The 18,471-nt window shown below is 34.8% G+C and overlaps 1 protein-coding gene across 3 annotated transcripts in view; it reads right to left on the reverse strand.

Annotated features, from left to right (window-relative positions):
* Window positions 1-18,471, reverse strand: part of FAM185A (family with sequence similarity 185 member A) — a 90,355-nt gene that overhangs the window by 66,828 nt on the left and 5,056 nt on the right. For all 3 annotated transcript variants that reach the window (XR_006196569.1, XM_042916201.1, XM_042916193.1), the window contains exons 3-4: window positions 6,790-6,882; window positions 2,260-2,398 (exon numbers count right to left, since the gene is read on the reverse strand). Coding sequence is in view for 2 of the 3 variants with exons in the window: in XM_042916201.1 (XP_042772135.1) it covers window positions 2,260-2,398; window positions 6,790-6,882 (232 nt within the window). In the remaining variant the exon portion in view is untranslated. The remainder of the gene's footprint in view (window positions 1-2,259; window positions 2,399-6,789; window positions 6,883-18,471) is intronic.

Consider the following 18,471-nt stretch of genomic DNA (forward strand, 5'->3'; position numbering starts at 1 on the left):
CAAACTAATATTTCTTGGTAAATCTATCAAAAAAGACAACTATACAGCTACTGACATTGTATTTGTGGTAAAAATGGCTTTTTTATAACATCTGTATGTTGGGTTGCTAAAAATCTACTAAAAAAAAAAAAAATCAGTTTAAGCCTTGTTAAAGGAAAAGGAAGCCAAACTAAATAAATCCTAGATAGGCAGGTCTTAGAATGTATCCCAAATTTGTTTTCTGTAAGCCAGACATTTAGAAGTAGCAACACATTTTCCCATAAAAACAAGTTTTAAGATTCCCAAGCCAGCTTGTTTAAATATAGCCAAAATATAATTTGTGTTATGTGACCATCCCCACTGAGAAGAACAAAAAATTCACTGCAATATATACTCAGAATTCCAGCTTGGGATGATCTTCAGAAGATATTCCTCCTTACTCAAATCCTAGTAGCTAGAACATAGGGACTTCCTTTCACTAGCCACAACTCGGATCTTCTCACCAACTAGGATGTAGGCCTAGAACATTGCCTGTTCTTCCATACCCATCCCACCTCCAAACTCCAAACTCCAGTAGCACATTCACATACTGACAAGGATGTCCTTTAGGACAAGGATGGAAATAAGGGTAGCATGAGAGAGGCAAGAAACGTAGGCTTGTCTGAAAGGTGATTAAAAAGTAGGCAGACACTGGTGTGACTAATAGGAGGGTTTCTTTCTTATTTCTTTCTCTTTTACATACTTACTATCACTGAAAAACCAAAGCAGATTGTGGGCCAAGGACCAGATGGAGGAAAGCAGGATTGTATAACATGTAAGCTTTTCTACAGTGGCAAATGGATCAAATTTTCCCTTCCCTTACTTCTTCTCACTGCTGTGCCAGTATTACAAATAAAGAAGATGACATTCAATCCTTTGATTACACCACTAGTTCTTTAAGGATAGGGATCATCTCCTGCCCAACTATGTACCCTTGGTGTCTGAAAGTATGGCACAAAATAGGTGGTCAATATGTGTACTGAATGAATCAATAAATATAACTTCAATGAATGCTATGATTTGTCATCCAGAACCCCTTTATACCCAAGGCTTATTCTCCTAGCTGATGGGAGTACTGCTGACAGACAGCCCTCAGCTGTCAGCCCTCTTAGGGTATTACCTCAGCTGAAAAGAGCCATCTTGGCCCAAAATCATACTCCTTCCTGGGGCATCTTGCATCTAATGATTGGGGATCTAAAGGTCTAGCTTCCCTCACCTTAACTTGAGACAATTCTGAGGACCACCCCAGCTTTAGAGCTCCCCCTTGGGACTGCTGTGGCTGCATCAGGTCCAACTTCTCCAGTAGAAATTGGGCTTCCTTCCTTTGCACAGCATTGGTTCCAAGACGCCTCCCTAGTAAATGTGCTGCACTCGAATTTCCATCTCAGTGCCTGCTTTCAAGAAACCCAACCTGAGGACAACAGCCCAAGAGAGGATCCAGATCTGACTCAGATTTAAACCACGCAAGGAAAGGTATCTGACTTCATATTAAAGGTCAGTAAATATAAAAGGCTTTACAAAACTTAAGGAACAAATTATTTTATTCTTCGCAATTTGTTTCCATTTCAGCACTTTATCAATAATCAAGAGACTTAAGAGTTTTCTTGAGGACTTCCTCAAAAAAAGCGCCTCTGTTTACTCTCATGTAAGCTATTAATGGCAAACTGTACCAAATTCAATTTTATCTAAGTTAAAAGAAAGCAAAAGAAATTAAACATTAATGGATTTAATGTAAATATGGTAAAAAGCACTGCAAAGATCAGTGCTGTTCTAATCACGGGTGTTAGTCAACATCTGACTTGATAAAGAACTGCTTTTCTACTAAAAGCTACTCAATATATTAAGTACAGTACTTTTCACTGCCATTACCAGAAATGCAATACTACATAAAAGTCATTATTAAAAAATGAAGAGTTACAAATCACTAGAACTATTCAAGGCACAGCTGAGCAAAAAATAAATGAAAAAATAAGTAACAAAAGGAAACGTATTAAAAACCAGAATTACTATTACCTTCAAATATAACAGCATAATATTCAATATCTTGCCAAAATAAAATATAATAGTTTATGAGTCATTTTATTTTATGTTTGTTTAAAAAGATGATGAGTTTGCCATTAATTATTTAGAAGGCCAGCTTCCTAATGGCAGATCCTTCTTCAACTAAAGAGAAATAAGAGTCACCTCTTAAAAATTTATGTTATATGGAGTCTGAGATGTATTAGGCCTTTGTCATCTTACCATGAACACTTCCTAATGTAATATCCCCAGCAGCAGAAGACAGAAATGATGATTCTGTATAAAGATACTTGGCTTCCAGCAAACCATCTTCAGTAGATATATTAACTGTACTTCCCTGCAGTTTATCTATGGTCACAGTCTATCAAAAGAAAAACTCAAAATCAGTTCATTATAAAACAAAGACTGGTAAAAAGTCAAAATGGTACCCTCAGATTTAAATGGGCAACTAGATAAAAAGATACTACCCAGTACACAATCACTTTATTTACGTTGATTCTCTAGCTCTAATTATAATATTGTGAGCAACAATGTATTTTCTGTGGAATGTGGAATAGACCCATTAAATTCCTTCACTTATTTAGATCTTTAATTTCTCTTAATGATGTTTTATATTTTCTTTGTAGAGTTCTTCAGCTTTTGTTAAATTTATTCCTATTTGGTATTTTCTAAGTGTTATTATAAATCTTTTTTTAAACTTCATTTTATTCTAATTGGCTTTTGTATGTGATCTTAAATCCAACAACTTCACTAAACTCACTAATTCTAATAATTTTCCTGATTTTTAAGAAAATTTTTCTACATGCATATTTACATTACCTGCAAGTGATAGTTTCTTTACTTCCTTTCCAATCCTTATATTAATGCATTTTTCCTGCTCTTTCCTGCCTAATTATCTGGCTCAGGTCTCCAACTCAACAGTGAACAAAAGCAAGGAGATAGCAAGCATCCTAAACTTATGTCTCTTCTCAGAGGGAAAACTTACAATATAGCGTCATCATTGAGTAAGATGTTTGCTCTAGATATCCTTTGGATCCTTTGTATCAGATTCCAACTATTTCAAATTTGTTTAAATTATAAATAGGCTTTTAATTTTAGCACATATTTTATCTGATTTTATTGTACTATCATGATTTTCTCCTGTCATCTGTTAATTAGTGAATACACTATCAATTATACAGTTTTTCCAGTTTACATCTAATAACAAAGTAGCTTTCTATTAAACAAAATGAAAAGAATTTTGTATCTATCCCTAAGCTTCCCTAACAAAATTTAGTATGAATTTATGTTTCAAATATTGAACACAATATAAAATGAAGATATCCAGTAATAATTTCTAATCATCTCTATCAAAGTTCAAACAAACGTTTTATAAGCGTCGAGTGTTAATTATGTCTGAGTGTTAATTACTTTTATGTTGACATAGAAACAGAATCACCAGGAAGGCATGCTACAATTTTGCCTGGCATCAAATTCAAGTATTACGCTGGGGTGTTTAAAGAAAGATCGATTTTCAACACATCATCACCACACTAGTGTCATCCACTCCTAATACGTTTTTCAAAAACTGATAAAAAATGAAAATATTATATAAGAAGAATTGAGTTTCAAGAATACTAAAATTTGTAAGCACAAAAAAGAGAAAGAAAAGCACTCAGAAGTTCCACCAGGAAGCAAATTAGAATTTCTTCACCCTCTGGATTTGAGATATATAACTTCCTTTTTTAGCTTTCAGTAAGTATATAATATGCACCTGATTGCTTCTTATCTACAGTTTCTTTTAAGCTAATTATAGACTCATAGGAATTTTCACTTTAAATCTAGTTTCAATAAATCAGTCAAAAAAAGATATTTTACCTACAATTCATTCAAATTTGCGAGAATATAGATATTTCACATTCCTCAGTGTTATAGCATAGGTGTAAAATTCCTGAAAAAATCTGTCCTTTACCTACAAAGTTCTTCATGAAAAGCTGCTTTATGCATGGCTTCAAACTCTCCAAGTATTTCCATAAAGCAGACAAGGAGGAACACTCTAGCTTTTTATAGATGGTGAGGCTGGTTTAGGCAATAACAAAAGATAAATACTGAAAGAATATTTGAAACTTAATTAAATTAGCAAAGGAGCACTTTTGATTAGACTCTCCCCACAACCAAATAAAGCCTTTATGAGACTCCTTATGAGTATCTGGAAATGGTCAAGGATTTACTTTGTTCATTAAACTCTAAATATTTTATTTTGTAGAAAACTAGAAAAATATCCTCCCCTGCTGTACCAAAGCAAATGAAAGCATGTGAAAGTACCACACCTTCCCCACTACAATAATATAGTTATTTTAACCAATCATTCCACAAAATTAACTTCAAAGAAATTCAAAATTCACTGAGGGCCACATATGATGCACTATATCAGATACAAACTAGAACAATTAAAGATAGGACACCATAGTTTATAGCAAAATGTTGAGGTTCTGATTTATAGTTATTTAATGCTAAGGGAACAAACAGACTCTTTGGATTAAACTGTATAGCTTGCTTATTAACAGAAGCAGCTGTTTAAAGAAAGAACAAAAAGTAGATCCAAAAATTAATACCTTCTTGACAGAGATATTGCTATAAATTAATTTTCTTTTCCATACAAGAAGGAAAGTTTTTCATAAGTTTAGTTATTATAAATCAACATATATAATAAAAATCAAACTTTAAGAAAGTACTGTGGCTTTGTAGCTCAGACTAAGAGAGGTCAAGTGACAACCATGTCATGAATTCATCCAACCATCAGAGGGAATGTATTTCTAGTTTCTCAGTACCAAACTTAGGATACTAAAATTAATGATACTATTTAGAAATAGACACTCCATTTAAAACAACATATTAAAAATGCTGTTAAGTGTTTACAGTACTCATTTTATTCTCACAATCTTGTGAATAGGAAAAACAAATAATACCATCCCTATTTTATGAATAATGGAACGAGACTCCGTAAAGTTAACTGGTAGATCTAGGACTAGTCATCTTTCCTGTGCTTTCACTTACCTTCACCATCATCATTATAGTAAATACCATATTAGAGATAACTATGTGCCAGACATTGTTTTAAGTACTTCATCTATATTAACTGATTTAATCCTCATTATAACCCTCTGAGTTAAGTCCATTACTATTATTCCATTTTTCAGAAAACCAAGACACAGAGGTTAAGTAACTTGTCTGAAGTTACAGAGTTTAGTAAGTGGCTGAGCCTGGAATTAAACCCAAGTAGTCTGGTTCTCAATTCTGTTCTCTTAACCAATTCAATATGCTGCCTCTCAAATATCTATAGCACATCTCTGTGAAAGTTATATATTAAGAGTAAATATATAAGCATTTATTTTATATAAAAACCCATAAACTTAGAAATATACTTTAAGTATGAACACTATACACAATATAAAGAAAATATCTACATTAACACAACACAAAACTCAATCAGGCAAGAAACAAAATAGTATAATAGAAAGTAGGAATAAATGAATATTTAATAAACCATGAAAGTTGGAATAAATAACTAATGAGTGGGAACAGCAGCTAATAATTAAGAAATGATTATAATTTTTCTTTGATACCTTTATTTGAATATCAAAATGTAATATTTTGGTAACTTAAATCATTTCAATTCACATAAGCCATGATTTAAAGGACAGATTTAAAGGAGCTGCAAAGTTGGTACAATTTCGCTTTTGCACTTCCAAGCCCACAGCAATCCAAGGGGTGAAACTAAATGCCATCTCAAAAAAGCTGCCACGTAAGGCCAGGCAGTATCTTTCAATACTTTCCTAGTTTAATTTAAAGGATAAATTCAAATGTTTGGGTTTAAACAATGTCCTAAAGGTTCTAAGACACCGGTGATGGAAAATAAAAGTGATGACAGTAGAAACAGTTACTGTTAAAATCTACATTGTTTAATTATGCCAACAATAATTTACCTACAAGATATATTTATAACTTGTCCTCACCAATTATCTCAGAGAAAAGCTGAGTAGAGAATTTAAATTTACAAAGAAAGATTCTCACAAATTGTGTAAGTGTAAAATAAAAGGTGACCAAGATCTTTCTCAAAGATTTAAAACATTATCCATAATGTTAAGAAAACTGTGATAATTTATATTTCAAAATTACATCTATATTCTTCATTGTAGGCAAAATCACAGAAAGCAACAAAAGTTAACTTAAAAATACAAGCTATTTTAGAACAACCAAAAAATCCCTATAGGTAATAAAAGCTTTTGGAGAACAGTAATGCTACCTAATGGTGCCATCTTGTGGAAAATGCTGAAGAAAGTTGTTTTGAAATTCAACCTTTACTAGTCCAAAGGAAAAGTAAACAGGTCTTAGAAAAATGCTCAAATAAACCTAACACATAAAAAAAATTAATCCTGATCATGGCAGTATAACTTAATGATCGATTTTAATCCATGTTCATAAACATCCCTTTAGAACTTGGATTAAACATTTATTATTTAAAGATGTTATTGATTCCAAATAAAGAACTAAAGAACTGTCAAAAGTATTAAGTCACAAGCTAAAATTTAAGTTGTATAATACTTGATCAGTTAAATTTCAAATTTTAATTTACTAATGAACTAAAATGCATTCAAAAGATGGAATATTATGCCACAAAGTTTGAAGAACCTACCTACAAGTTGTGTGAGCCAATTGGATACAAAACTGTAATTGCTAAAAAAAAAAAAAAAAAAAAAGTTTCAATCTTACACTTTTATCTGATGCATGAATATTTATATTTCCATAAACTGTTCCCAGACAGATCACTTTGCCTCCTTTTGTTTGAACATGCAATTTTTGACTCTGAAAGACAAATACAAAAATATAGAGGAGAAAATAAATTTGATTGAGACTCATAAAAACATTTCCAACATTTTATACATTTCTTCTTAAATAATAATAAAGCAGAAAAAGAAACCAGGAATAAAACAGAAATGCACTGTTTGGAATAATTACAACAACTAGGAAAGAGAGCCAACTGCTATTAAAGAGGTTAAATAAGTCATCTGTACTCATTAGAGAATAAGAAGAGATATTTGCGTGTTCCAGTAACTTCACTGAAGAAGCGTTTGGGAATATAAGATCATCATAACTGGGTAACTAAACATAAATGATGAAGAAGATGATAATAATTATTGTTATTGCTCATCATTATTAATACTTATCATTTTTAATAACAATAGTTATCACTACTTGGCATTTTCTTTGTACCAAATACAACGTTAACTACTTTATATGATCTATGATTTTAATCTTCACAACTCAGAAATAAGTGTTATATTTTTTCCCATTTACAGAGGAAGAAATCCAAGAATCAGAAAGGTACAGGACAGTTAGAAAACAACAAAATATAAATTAACAGAATCAAGCTCTGTATGATTTCAAAACCCACACTCCATGGCTGGAGTCTTTTGAAGAAGGATATAGTCACACTTAGGGCAACAGCCTAAGTTGCCCGTGATAAGGCAACAGAAGAATTGAAGGACTTGTCTAGAATGGTAGTTCTCAACTAAACATGATTTTGTCCCCCAGAGAACATTTGACAATGTCCAGAGATATTTTTCATTGTCATAATGTGTGCTATTTGCATTTAGTAGGTAGAGGCCAGGGATGCTTCTAAACATGCTACAGGGCACAGTTCAGCCCATGATAACAGGAAATTATCTGGCCTAAAATATCAATAGTGCCAAAGTTGAGAAACCATTTTTTGTTTTATGCCACAATGGCAGGAGGAAGAAAAATGACAAAAAAGATATCTTAGTATTATCAAATGAATCAAAAGATAAATGCCAAAAGAAAAAGAGAGAAATGCAAAGAAACTGACAGCAGCATAGTAGCTTCTGATTTAAAAAAAAAAAAATTTAAATCTGCACTCTTGTGATTATTTTGAGTACCTTTATACTTGAACAGTGCCTACAGAATCACCATCAATTTTTTTAATGGTAATATACTTTTTATTAAGTTATGAATTTTAATTCCAGTATAGTTAACATATAGTGTTATATTAGTTCCAGATGTATAGTATAGTAATTCAACAATTCAGTGCTCATCATGGTATGTGTAATCTCTATCATCTATTTCCTCTATCCCCCACTGACCTCCCTTCTGGTAACCATCAGTTTGTTCTCTATAGTTAAGAATCTGTTTCTTTCTTTGTCTCTCTCTCTCTCTGCTTTTTTGTTTTGTTTTCCTTGGCTTGTTTGTTCTGTTTCTTAAATTCCACATATGAATGCAGTCATATGGTATTTGTCTTTCTCTGACTTACTTTGCAGCGTAACACCCTCTAGGTCCATCCATGTTATCACAAATTGCAGGATCTCACTCTTTTTTATGTCTGAGTAATATTCCTGTGTGTGTGCATGCGTGTGTGAGCATGTACATGTACGTGTGTATATGTATACACACACCACATCTTATTTATTCGTGCATGTACTGATGGACACTTGGGTTGCTTCCTTATCTTGGCTATTGTAAATAATGTTGCAATCTTTCTAAATTAGTGTTTTTGTTTTCTTTGGGTAAATACCCAGTAATGCAATTACTAGATCATATGATATTTCTATTTTTAATTTTTCAAGGAACCTCCATACTGTTTTTTACAGTGGTGCACCAATGTACGTTCCCAAGCACATGAGGGCTTCATTTTTTCCACATCCTCACCACTTGTTATTTCTTATCTTTTTTGATACTAGCCATTCTGACTAGTGTGAGGTGATACCTCATTATGGTTTTGATTTGCATTTCCCTGATAATTAGTGATGTTGAGCACCTTTCCGTTTATCTGTTGGCTATCTATGTGTTTTATTTGGAAAAATGTCTATTCAGGTCTACTGCCCATTTTTCCATTGGATTTTCTGGTTTTTAGGTGTTAAGTTGTGCTAAGTTCTCTGTATATTTTGGATATTAACCCCTTATCAAATATATCATCACAAATATCTTCTCCCATTCACTAGAACGGTAACAAGGGTGAGAAGCAACTTCCTGAACTTCCTGTCCTGGACAAAACCAAGTTTCTTGTGTCTGATCATGTCAACGTGGGTGAGCCCATCAAGATAATTAGAAGGTGCTTACAGCTGAACACCAATCAAGTCTTCTTCCTGTTAGTGGATGGACACAGCACAGTGAGTGTGTCCACACCGATTTCTCAAGTATATGAAAGTGAGAAGGACAAAAATGGATTCCTGTATATGGTATATGCCTCTTAGGAGACATTTAGAATGAGATTGTCTGTATAAGACTAGAAAAATATGTCTGTTCTAGAATTTTTTAAACCTTTATCAAGGGGGAAAAAAAGGGATGTTACCAACTGAGATTGGTCAGTTCATCCAATCACAGATAATCAAACAGTAGTGTTCCTGCATAGGAATTTTAGGAAGTTATTTTCTTACTGCAAGCCAGAAAAACTGAGCTCCAAATGAGCATATTCAGCTTTGGAAAACTACATTATTTAACCTAGGCTGTTTTGTTTTCAAATTTAGAAGTTGAAAAATAAAATTCTTTGCATTCTAAAAAAAATATTTTGTTCATAATTTTCTTTGCTGTGTAAAACTTTTTCATTTTGTAATTCTGAGTTTTTTGTTTTTGTTTTGTTTTTTGCTTTTGCTTCCCTTTCCTGAGGAGACATATCCATAAATATATTGCTAGGGCTGATGCCCAAGAGATTACTTCCTATGTTTCCTTCTAGGAGTTTTATGGTTTTAGGTCTGATATTTAGGTCTTTAATCCATTTTGAGTTTGTTTTTGTGTATGATGTAAGAAAGTAGTCCACTTTCATTCTTTTGCCAAGTAGTTGTCCAGTTTTCCCAGGACCATTTATTGAAAAAAAATGTTTTTTCTCCATTGCATATTCTTGTCTCCTTTGTCACCAATTAATTGCCTATATAGGTGTGGGTTTATTTCTGGGCTCACTACCCTGTTCCACTGATCTATGCATCTATTTTTGTGCCACTACCATACTGTTTTGATTACTATAGCTTTGTAGTATATTTTGAAATCTGGGATTGTGACACCTCATTCTTCTTTCTCAAGACTGCTTTGGCTATTCAGGGTCTTTCATGGTTCCATACAAATCTTAGGATTATTTGATCTAGTTCTGTGACAGATGCTATTGGCATTTTGGCAGGGATTGGACTGAATCTGTAGATTGCTTGGGTAGTAAGGATACTTTAACAATATTAATTCTTCCAATCCGTGAGCATGGAATATCTTTCCATTTGTTTGTGTCATCTAGCTTCTAATTTTGATTATGAAACTGAAAGTATACGATACTGAGTTTTTAGAAGACAATATTCTAAATGCACATTCTAAAACTCAAGCACTGATGAGTGAACAATATAAAAGGAGCTATGAATATTCTCATCCAATTAGTCATTCAACATGAAGATTTCATTGTGTATCTTTTACAATAAGAACCCAAACCATATCATTTTGCTAAAAGGACATATGATAGGATTCTTTAATCTTTTATGACATTTGTACAATTAAATTTATTTGAAATGGTTCACATGTGAACAGATACTAAAGGAAGGTTGTGGGAGATGCAGGAGAGAAGCATCAAAGGAAAAGACCTCAAAAGGGAAGGGCTGGAGAAGGTGCAAGGCCTTAGGACATGTTTACACAGCTGAACACTGCTGAGGCTCATAAGGAACGCCTAGAGCCATTAACATTGTCAAAGGCCGATCCTCCTTCACACCTGACCCTTCCTAGTGATATAGAAACCAGTTAACTCAAAATTCAACCTTGAAAAGCTAAACCATTACATTGATTAACACACTTGCTTGGCTGACTTTATGCACATAGCCTTTAGCAATTATCCTAATAAAAAGAAGCTTCATTCTGGAGTGGGGGCCTCATTCCAACTAGAGTATGAGGACCTTCACTAACTGCACTTTGTTTGCAGACTCATCTTTTGCGACTCTGGGACAATTGGTGGAGTCGGCAGGATTCAGTGCAGCAGTCTTGGACTACTTCGGTTTACAGTCACAGGGGACCAAAGCGGAGCGGTAGGACAGGTAAGTCCCCGCTTTGGGATAGTGAAGTATGGGAAACTCCCAGTCTCAGGATCATGAAGCTTACTCTAACATACTTCGTACTTTATTGCGAAGTTCAGGAGTAAAAGTGAAAAGGGGAACCTTTGATGAGCTCTGGTACTTGGTTAAAAAACACTGCTATTGGTTTAATCCTTCTGGAAAAAATCTTTTAAACCTTAAACAATGGAGATTAATTACAAAAACGCTTACACATGCTCATCAAAATGGAGATATCATTTCTTTAAATGTTTGGTCTTTTATGCTCTTTGAGATGGCTTTACAGCCTTTACAGTCTGACTCAGAACAAAATATAATTTCATCTAAATTAAAAACTCATCAAGAAGAAGAAGATGAATTGGATTTTACATCTGATAGTTTTGAGGATGAATCTTCTTCCAAAGGAATCAAAGCTATATAGCACCTGAGGAAAATACTTTACCAGAATGGCCTCCGCCGCCACCCACAAGTGATTAGAGCCAATTGTCTCTGGCTAGTCTACATCAGGATAGAGATTTTAAGGAATATTCCCAAGCAGCTGCCAAAACTCCTTTTGTTTCGGGAAACTTCCCTGTCTTCTCTGGCCCAACATAGACTGCCTGATTCCACTAAAGGAAAACAAAAACAAACCAAACAAAAAATACAAAACAAAACAAAAATCGGTATCTGTTCGTCTATCTGAGCTGGCAGACTTTAGAACCATGTGAACTCTTTTCTTTGCCCTCTGCGCCTCTGTCTACCTTCAGGAAGATGTACGCTGTCAAAAGGCAAAGAAAACACTTCCTTAAACTTTAAATTTCCTCACTGGTTCCACGGGAAAAAATTAACAATGATAAACTTTTAAGAAAACACAGATAAAATATTAAGATAGACATGTCTTTTAACTTTATTCTACCAAGGTTGAGATAAATGGAATTTTTAAAATATACTGGTATAAGGTTAAAATTCCGCTTTTCTCTCTGTTCAAAAAACAGAGCTTTCTTTGACTGTTCTGCTCTTGATAAGACAATGTAAACAAAGGTTTTTTCTTTTCTCTTTGCCAAAAACACCAAAGCTTTAAGTTTCATCTTTATCAAGTCTTTGATTGCTTAGGTAAAACTTCTCAATATTAAAGGAACTAAGTTTTGCTAACAACTATATAATGCTATACATTCGCCTTTAGGATCTTTTATTGACACGTTAATTAAATAAATAAAATTTTAAGATTTATAATAATTTACAATCCTATTTAGGATATGCTTTATAATAACATCCTAAGGTTATAACAAACTTCCCAGGATTTAAATGGTTAATAAAACATATTTAATATTTAAACTAATTTATATTTGTTGGATTTGTCTTTCAAATTATCAACTTTAAATATAAAACTTTATTCTACTAAGGTTTATTAAAGGTCAAATAAACTCATGTTATCTCTGTTCCAATCTGTTAACAAAAGAATGACTTAAAGTAATGGTTAACTTTGTTTGCCTCATAGTTTTCATGGGTAATTGTTAAGATAGCTTTCAAAGTCTTTGGTAACCTAAAACATTTAAGTTTTGTTTGCATGATAAATTGAGATAAATTCATTGGATATCTAATGAGATAAAAAGCTAAAACACTAATCACTAAATATGGGCCTTTAGAAAAAGGCACAATAGGCCTTATTTTTGGATGGAATAGTCTTACACTTAAAGGTATTCATATGCATCCTTGTGTTATTGACTATGATTATGAAAATGACATTCAAGTTATGATATCAGCCAATAACCCTTATACTATTCAACCAGGAGATAAAATTGCTCAATTACTTACTCTTCCTTACACAGAGGGCCACAGCAATCCTGTTATCAGAACTGGAGGTTTTGGCAATACTGGAAAACAATTATATTGGCAAACTTTTTTGAAAGATCCTCGTCCCAAAATACATCTTAAAATTAATAATAAATCTTTTATAGGATTAGTAGACACTGGAGCTGACGTTACCATCATATCTGAAAAGTTTTGGTCTTCATCTTGGCCTGTTGAGAACATACCTGTAATTTTTACAGGACTTGGCTTCTTGGAATTAAAAGAAGTCAACAGATTATGAGATGTGAAGGACCTGAGGATCAGATAGTAACTCTTAAACCCTATGTGGCTAACATTGCCATTAATCTGTGGGGTAGAGATTTACTTCAACAATGGGGTGCATATATTAATATCCCATCTATATCTACTCAAAATAAAAATATAATATGTGCCATGGGATATGACCCACTGAAGGGATTAGATAAAAATCAACAAGGCATTAAAACACCCCTCGATATTTTCCCCAAATACAAAGCCACAAGGCTAGGATATCCAAATTTATCCTAGTGACCACTGCCAAAGAACAAAAATATGCGCTGCCTTTAAATGGCTTAATGATGAGCTCATATGGATAGAGCAGTGGCCGCTTTCTCAAGAAAAACCGGCAGCTTTAAAATCTTTAGTTTCTGAACAATAAGAAGCGGGACATATTGAACCTTAAATTAGTCTCTGGAAATCTCTGGTTTTTGTCATAAAAAAGAAATCTGGAAAATGGAGAATGCTGACTGATCTCTGAGCCCTAAATAAAATCCTACAACCTATGGGGGCTCTACAGCCTGGCCTTCCGAGTACAACCTGCTGCTATCCCTCAAGATTGGAAAATTATAATTATTGATCTTAAGGATTGTTTTTTCTCCATTCCCTTAAACCCTAAAGATTCGGAGAGATTTGCATTCTCCGTTCCTGTAATTAATCATGAGGAGCCCATAAACAGATTTCAATGAAAAGTTTTAACTCAAGGAATGTTAAATAGTCCTACTCTTTGTCTGCTTTTTGTTGCAGAACCTCTCCAATATTTATGATCTCAGTTTCCTCATGCTAAGATCATCCATTACATGGATGACATCCTATTAGCTTTACCCTAACGACATGATTGACATGCACTCTTTCTAGCAGCTCAGGCAACCCTCTCAAAATATGGCCTCATTATTTCAGAAGACGAAATTCAATTTGAAGATCCCTTGTTCTATTTAGGTCAAAAATTAGTACAAAATTCAATAATGCCTCAAAATGTTCAAGTTCGTAGAGATACCTTGCATACTTTGAATGATTTCCAGAAGTTATTAGGAGACATTAACTGGTTACGTCCTACTCTAGGTATACCTACTTATCAACTGACTCATCTTTTTGATGTACGTAAAGGGGATTCCAATTTAAATAGCCCTACAAAATTAACTCCGGAAGCATCCCAAGAATTACAATGGATCGAACAAAAAATTGCTTCCTGTCGGTTTACTCGAATTGACCCCTCGCTACCTGTTTCCTTGTTAATTTTACCATCACCTCATTCTCCTATGGGAGTACTTTGGCAGGCTAATGGAATCACAGAATGGATATTTCTTTCTACCAAAGCCTTTAAAAAATTATCTACATAATTAGACAAAATAGGAATGTTAGGTTTTTTTTTTATTTTTTTTAAAAACTTTTTTTTTTTAACGTTTATTTATTTTTGAGACAGAGAGAGACAGAGCATGAACAGGGGAGGGTCAGAGAGAGGGAGACACAGAATCTGAAACAGGCTTCAGGCTCTGAGCTGTCAGCACAGAGCCCGACGCGGGGCTCGAACTCACGGACCATGAGATCATGACCTGAGCCGAAGTCGGCCGCCCAACCGACTGAGCCACCCAGGCGCCCCGGAATGTTAGTTTTTAAGGGTTGGGAGAAACTTAAGGAAATAACAGCCCAAGACCCTGAGACAATTATAGTACCTCTGTCTCATGCACAAATATCCATGGCATATCGGCAATGCATTTCATGGCAACTTGGAGTTGCAGATTATATAGGTCACATAGACAACCATTATCCTAAATCCAAATTAACTGAATTTATCAAAACCACCTCCTTTATCATGCCTCGAATTGTACAATTAGTACCTGTAAATGGACCTAATTATTTTACAGATGCCAACAAATCCAGTTATTCTGCATATTATGGTCCTACTTCTAAATATGTAAAATCCCCATATGCTTCAGTACAAAAGGCTGAACTCTTTACTCTTTGCCATATTTTTATTACTTAAGGATGTATCCTCCTCCATCAATATCTTAACGGATTCAGCCTATTCTAAACAAATGATTGAAAATTTGGAAACCATTAATATTTATTCAGATGGCTCAGAATGGTCTTATTTTTTTGAATACAACATTGTCTCCAACACCAATCCCATCCTATATACATTACTCACAAATGATCTCATTCTGGCCTCCCTGATCCCTCGACAGAAGGAAATGCTACAGCAGATTCCTTATTGGCAGCTCCTGTTATTACAACACAAGATTTTCACAATCTGACTCATCTTAATGCTAAAGGCTTAAGTAAACACTTTTCTATTTCTCTTAAACTAGAGAAATTATCACAAACTGCCCCACTTGTGGGCCTATTGTCATTCCTCCATACTCTCAGGGGGTTAATCCCAGAGGTCAACAACCTAATGATTTATGACAAATGGATGTTACCTATGTTCTGCAATTTGGTCGCCTTGCATATGTACGTGTATCAATAGATACATATTCTGGTTTTGTATGGACTACACCTTTGTCAGGAGGAAAAACGGCCCATGTTATTCAGCACCTTTTAGAAGCATTTGCCACAACGGGACTCTCCCAGAATCTTAAAAATGACAATGGCCCTGCTTATACTTCTCACACTTTTCTTATATTTTGCCAAAAATGGGGGATTCATCATACTACAGACATTCCTTTACAATCGACAAGATCAAGCTATTATTGAACATACTAATCATACATTAAAAACCATGTCACAAAAACAAAAACTTGGGGATATGACCTTGAATCCAAAGAATCAATTAATGAAAGCATTATTTACACTTAATTTTTTGGATTTAAGAGGTGAACAAAAGCTCACTGCAGCTGAAAAACATCACACAGTCTCTAATACCAGACCCTTTTTACAACCAATATTTTGGAAAAATGATAATAACCAATGGTGCCCTGGGTATGTTAAATTGTGAGGTCGAGGATTTGCTCTTATATCCACAGATGACGGGGCTAATCTGGCTCCCAGCCCGGCAATTAAAACCACGATATGAACAGATGGGCCAACAGAAAAAGAGTTGACAATTTTCGACCACTGGAGAAAGATATGGAAGAACTAAGCCTGAAGCAAGAGATTACAAAAACAAAACAAAACAAAACAAAGCCAAACCTCCGACATGGGGACAGATGAAGAAGATGATTCTAGAAGCAGAACAGATCATCCAAAAAACAGGAACACCTAAGCCTCTACTACTCTGTTCATTGCCGTGATGTCAGTTCTTACCCTATCGTGAGCACTAAAGAGAATCACACATATTGGGCTTATATTCTAAATCCGCCTCTTAATAGATTAATTACATGGGATGATCCCTCTTTCCCAGTTTATGTAAATCATTCAGTCTGGTTGCCTGGACCTTATGATAATAGAGGCCCATTTAAACCAGAAGAAGAAGGAAAATAATCCCTGAATATTCTGTAGGTGCAGATGGGCCACCTATATGCTTTGGAACAGGTGAACACTGTGTTACAGTTCGTTCACAGGCATGGATAACAAAAATACCCAATGGGACTAATGTCTCTATATTGTACTTATTACAGGGAGTCTCCATGAGAAGTCAAAGAATTACATAGGATCACCCTCCTAAATTGCCTCGATGTAAATTAAGAAAGATTATAAATCCTGAGGAATGGGTTAATTGGGAGCTCTGTAGAGGAGAGATTAATAGAGTCCTTCTTAATACTTCCAAAGGAAGCATCATGAATTGGGCCTCTGTAGGCTCTGTTTGGACCAAATACTCCAAAAGAGAGCTCCGATGGCGTCGATATCAAGACGACATCATTTCAGATGTAACATCTGAACCCATTGTATGGCATGAAGGAGGGATGGCTCCCCCCCGCCCACGTTTACCTGATGGGCCAGTTCATTCAGAACTTCAGAAAATTGGTACTAGATTATTAGGCATGGCCACTTGGAAAGGCCACTTAATGAATATTTCAAATAAATTCTCCATCTCTTTTAGATTAAATGAGACTCATAAAATCCAAGCATGTGTCAGACTTCCTTCTCTGTTTATATTAGGCATGCCTCATTGGGACCCTGATAACAATCTTCTTGCCATAATTGTTCTTTTGATACTTGTCTTAATTCTACTATTTCTTTTAACCAGGAAAAACAAAGCTTATATAACCTTAAGGCACATAATGGGGTTTGGATGCCTGTAATCATGGATCAGCTTTGGCAACACTCCCCTGAAATGTTACTCATAGATGAAATATTGAAACATGTCTAACACTGCAGCCTACAGTTTGTAGCTTTACTGGTAACTGCTGTACTTGGGATTATAGCTATTACAGCTACAGCAGCAACAGCCGGTTTTGTGCTACATCAGACTGTACAAACCACCCACTTTGTACAAAACTGACATCAAGATTCAGAAAGGCTGTGGAACAGCCAACAGATGATCGATAGCCAAATAGAGAGCCAATTATCTGACTTGCAACAAGCTGTTCTTTTTCTAGGAGATCAATTGATTAGTTTACAACAACAGATAAAGCTTCAGTGTGATTGGAACATAACCACCTTTTGTGTCACCCCCATGTATATAATCAATCTAAGATATCACGGGACCTGGTGCGTCGACACCTTCTTAATCAAGGCAATACCTCTGCTGATATAGCTCAATTACAAAAGGACATTTATGAAACATTCAAAAATAAACTTGAGATGATTTCTGGTGCTCCTTCTCTATCTGAGATAACTAATAGAATCTCGGGATTGAATCCAATGAATTATATAAAACCCTTAAGCTTTTCTGCGATTGGTATTTTTATATTAATCTTTGTCTTATTACTTTGCATATACCTAGTCTGGAGAAGAGGACAGCAACGAAGCGGAGAATAGGCTCTTTGCAAGAGCCTCTGTCTTTGCTTTCCAGCTTTGCCAAATGAAAGAAAAGGGGGAGATGTGGGAGATGCAGGAGAGACGCATCAAAGGAAAGGACTTCAAAAGGGAAGGGCTGGAGAAGGTGCAAGGCCTTAGGACATGTTTACACAGCTGAACACTGCTGAGGCTCATAAGGAACGCCTAGAGCCATTAACGTTGTCAAAGGCCGGATCCTCCTTCACACCTGACCCTTCCTAGTGATATAGAAACCAGTTAACTGGAAATTCAACCTTGAAAAGCTAAACCATTACATTGATTAACACACTTGCTTGGCTGACTTTATGCACACAGCCTTTAGCAATTATCCTAATAAAAAGAAGCTTCATTCTGGAGTCAGGGCCTCATTCCCACTAGAGTATGAGGACCTTCATTTAACTGC

The sequence above is a fragment of the Panthera leo genome, chromosome A2 (genome assembly GCF_018350215.1).
Source record: "Panthera leo isolate Ple1 chromosome A2, P.leo_Ple1_pat1.1, whole genome shotgun sequence".
NCBI lineage: Eukaryota > Metazoa > Chordata > Mammalia > Carnivora > Felidae > Panthera > Panthera leo.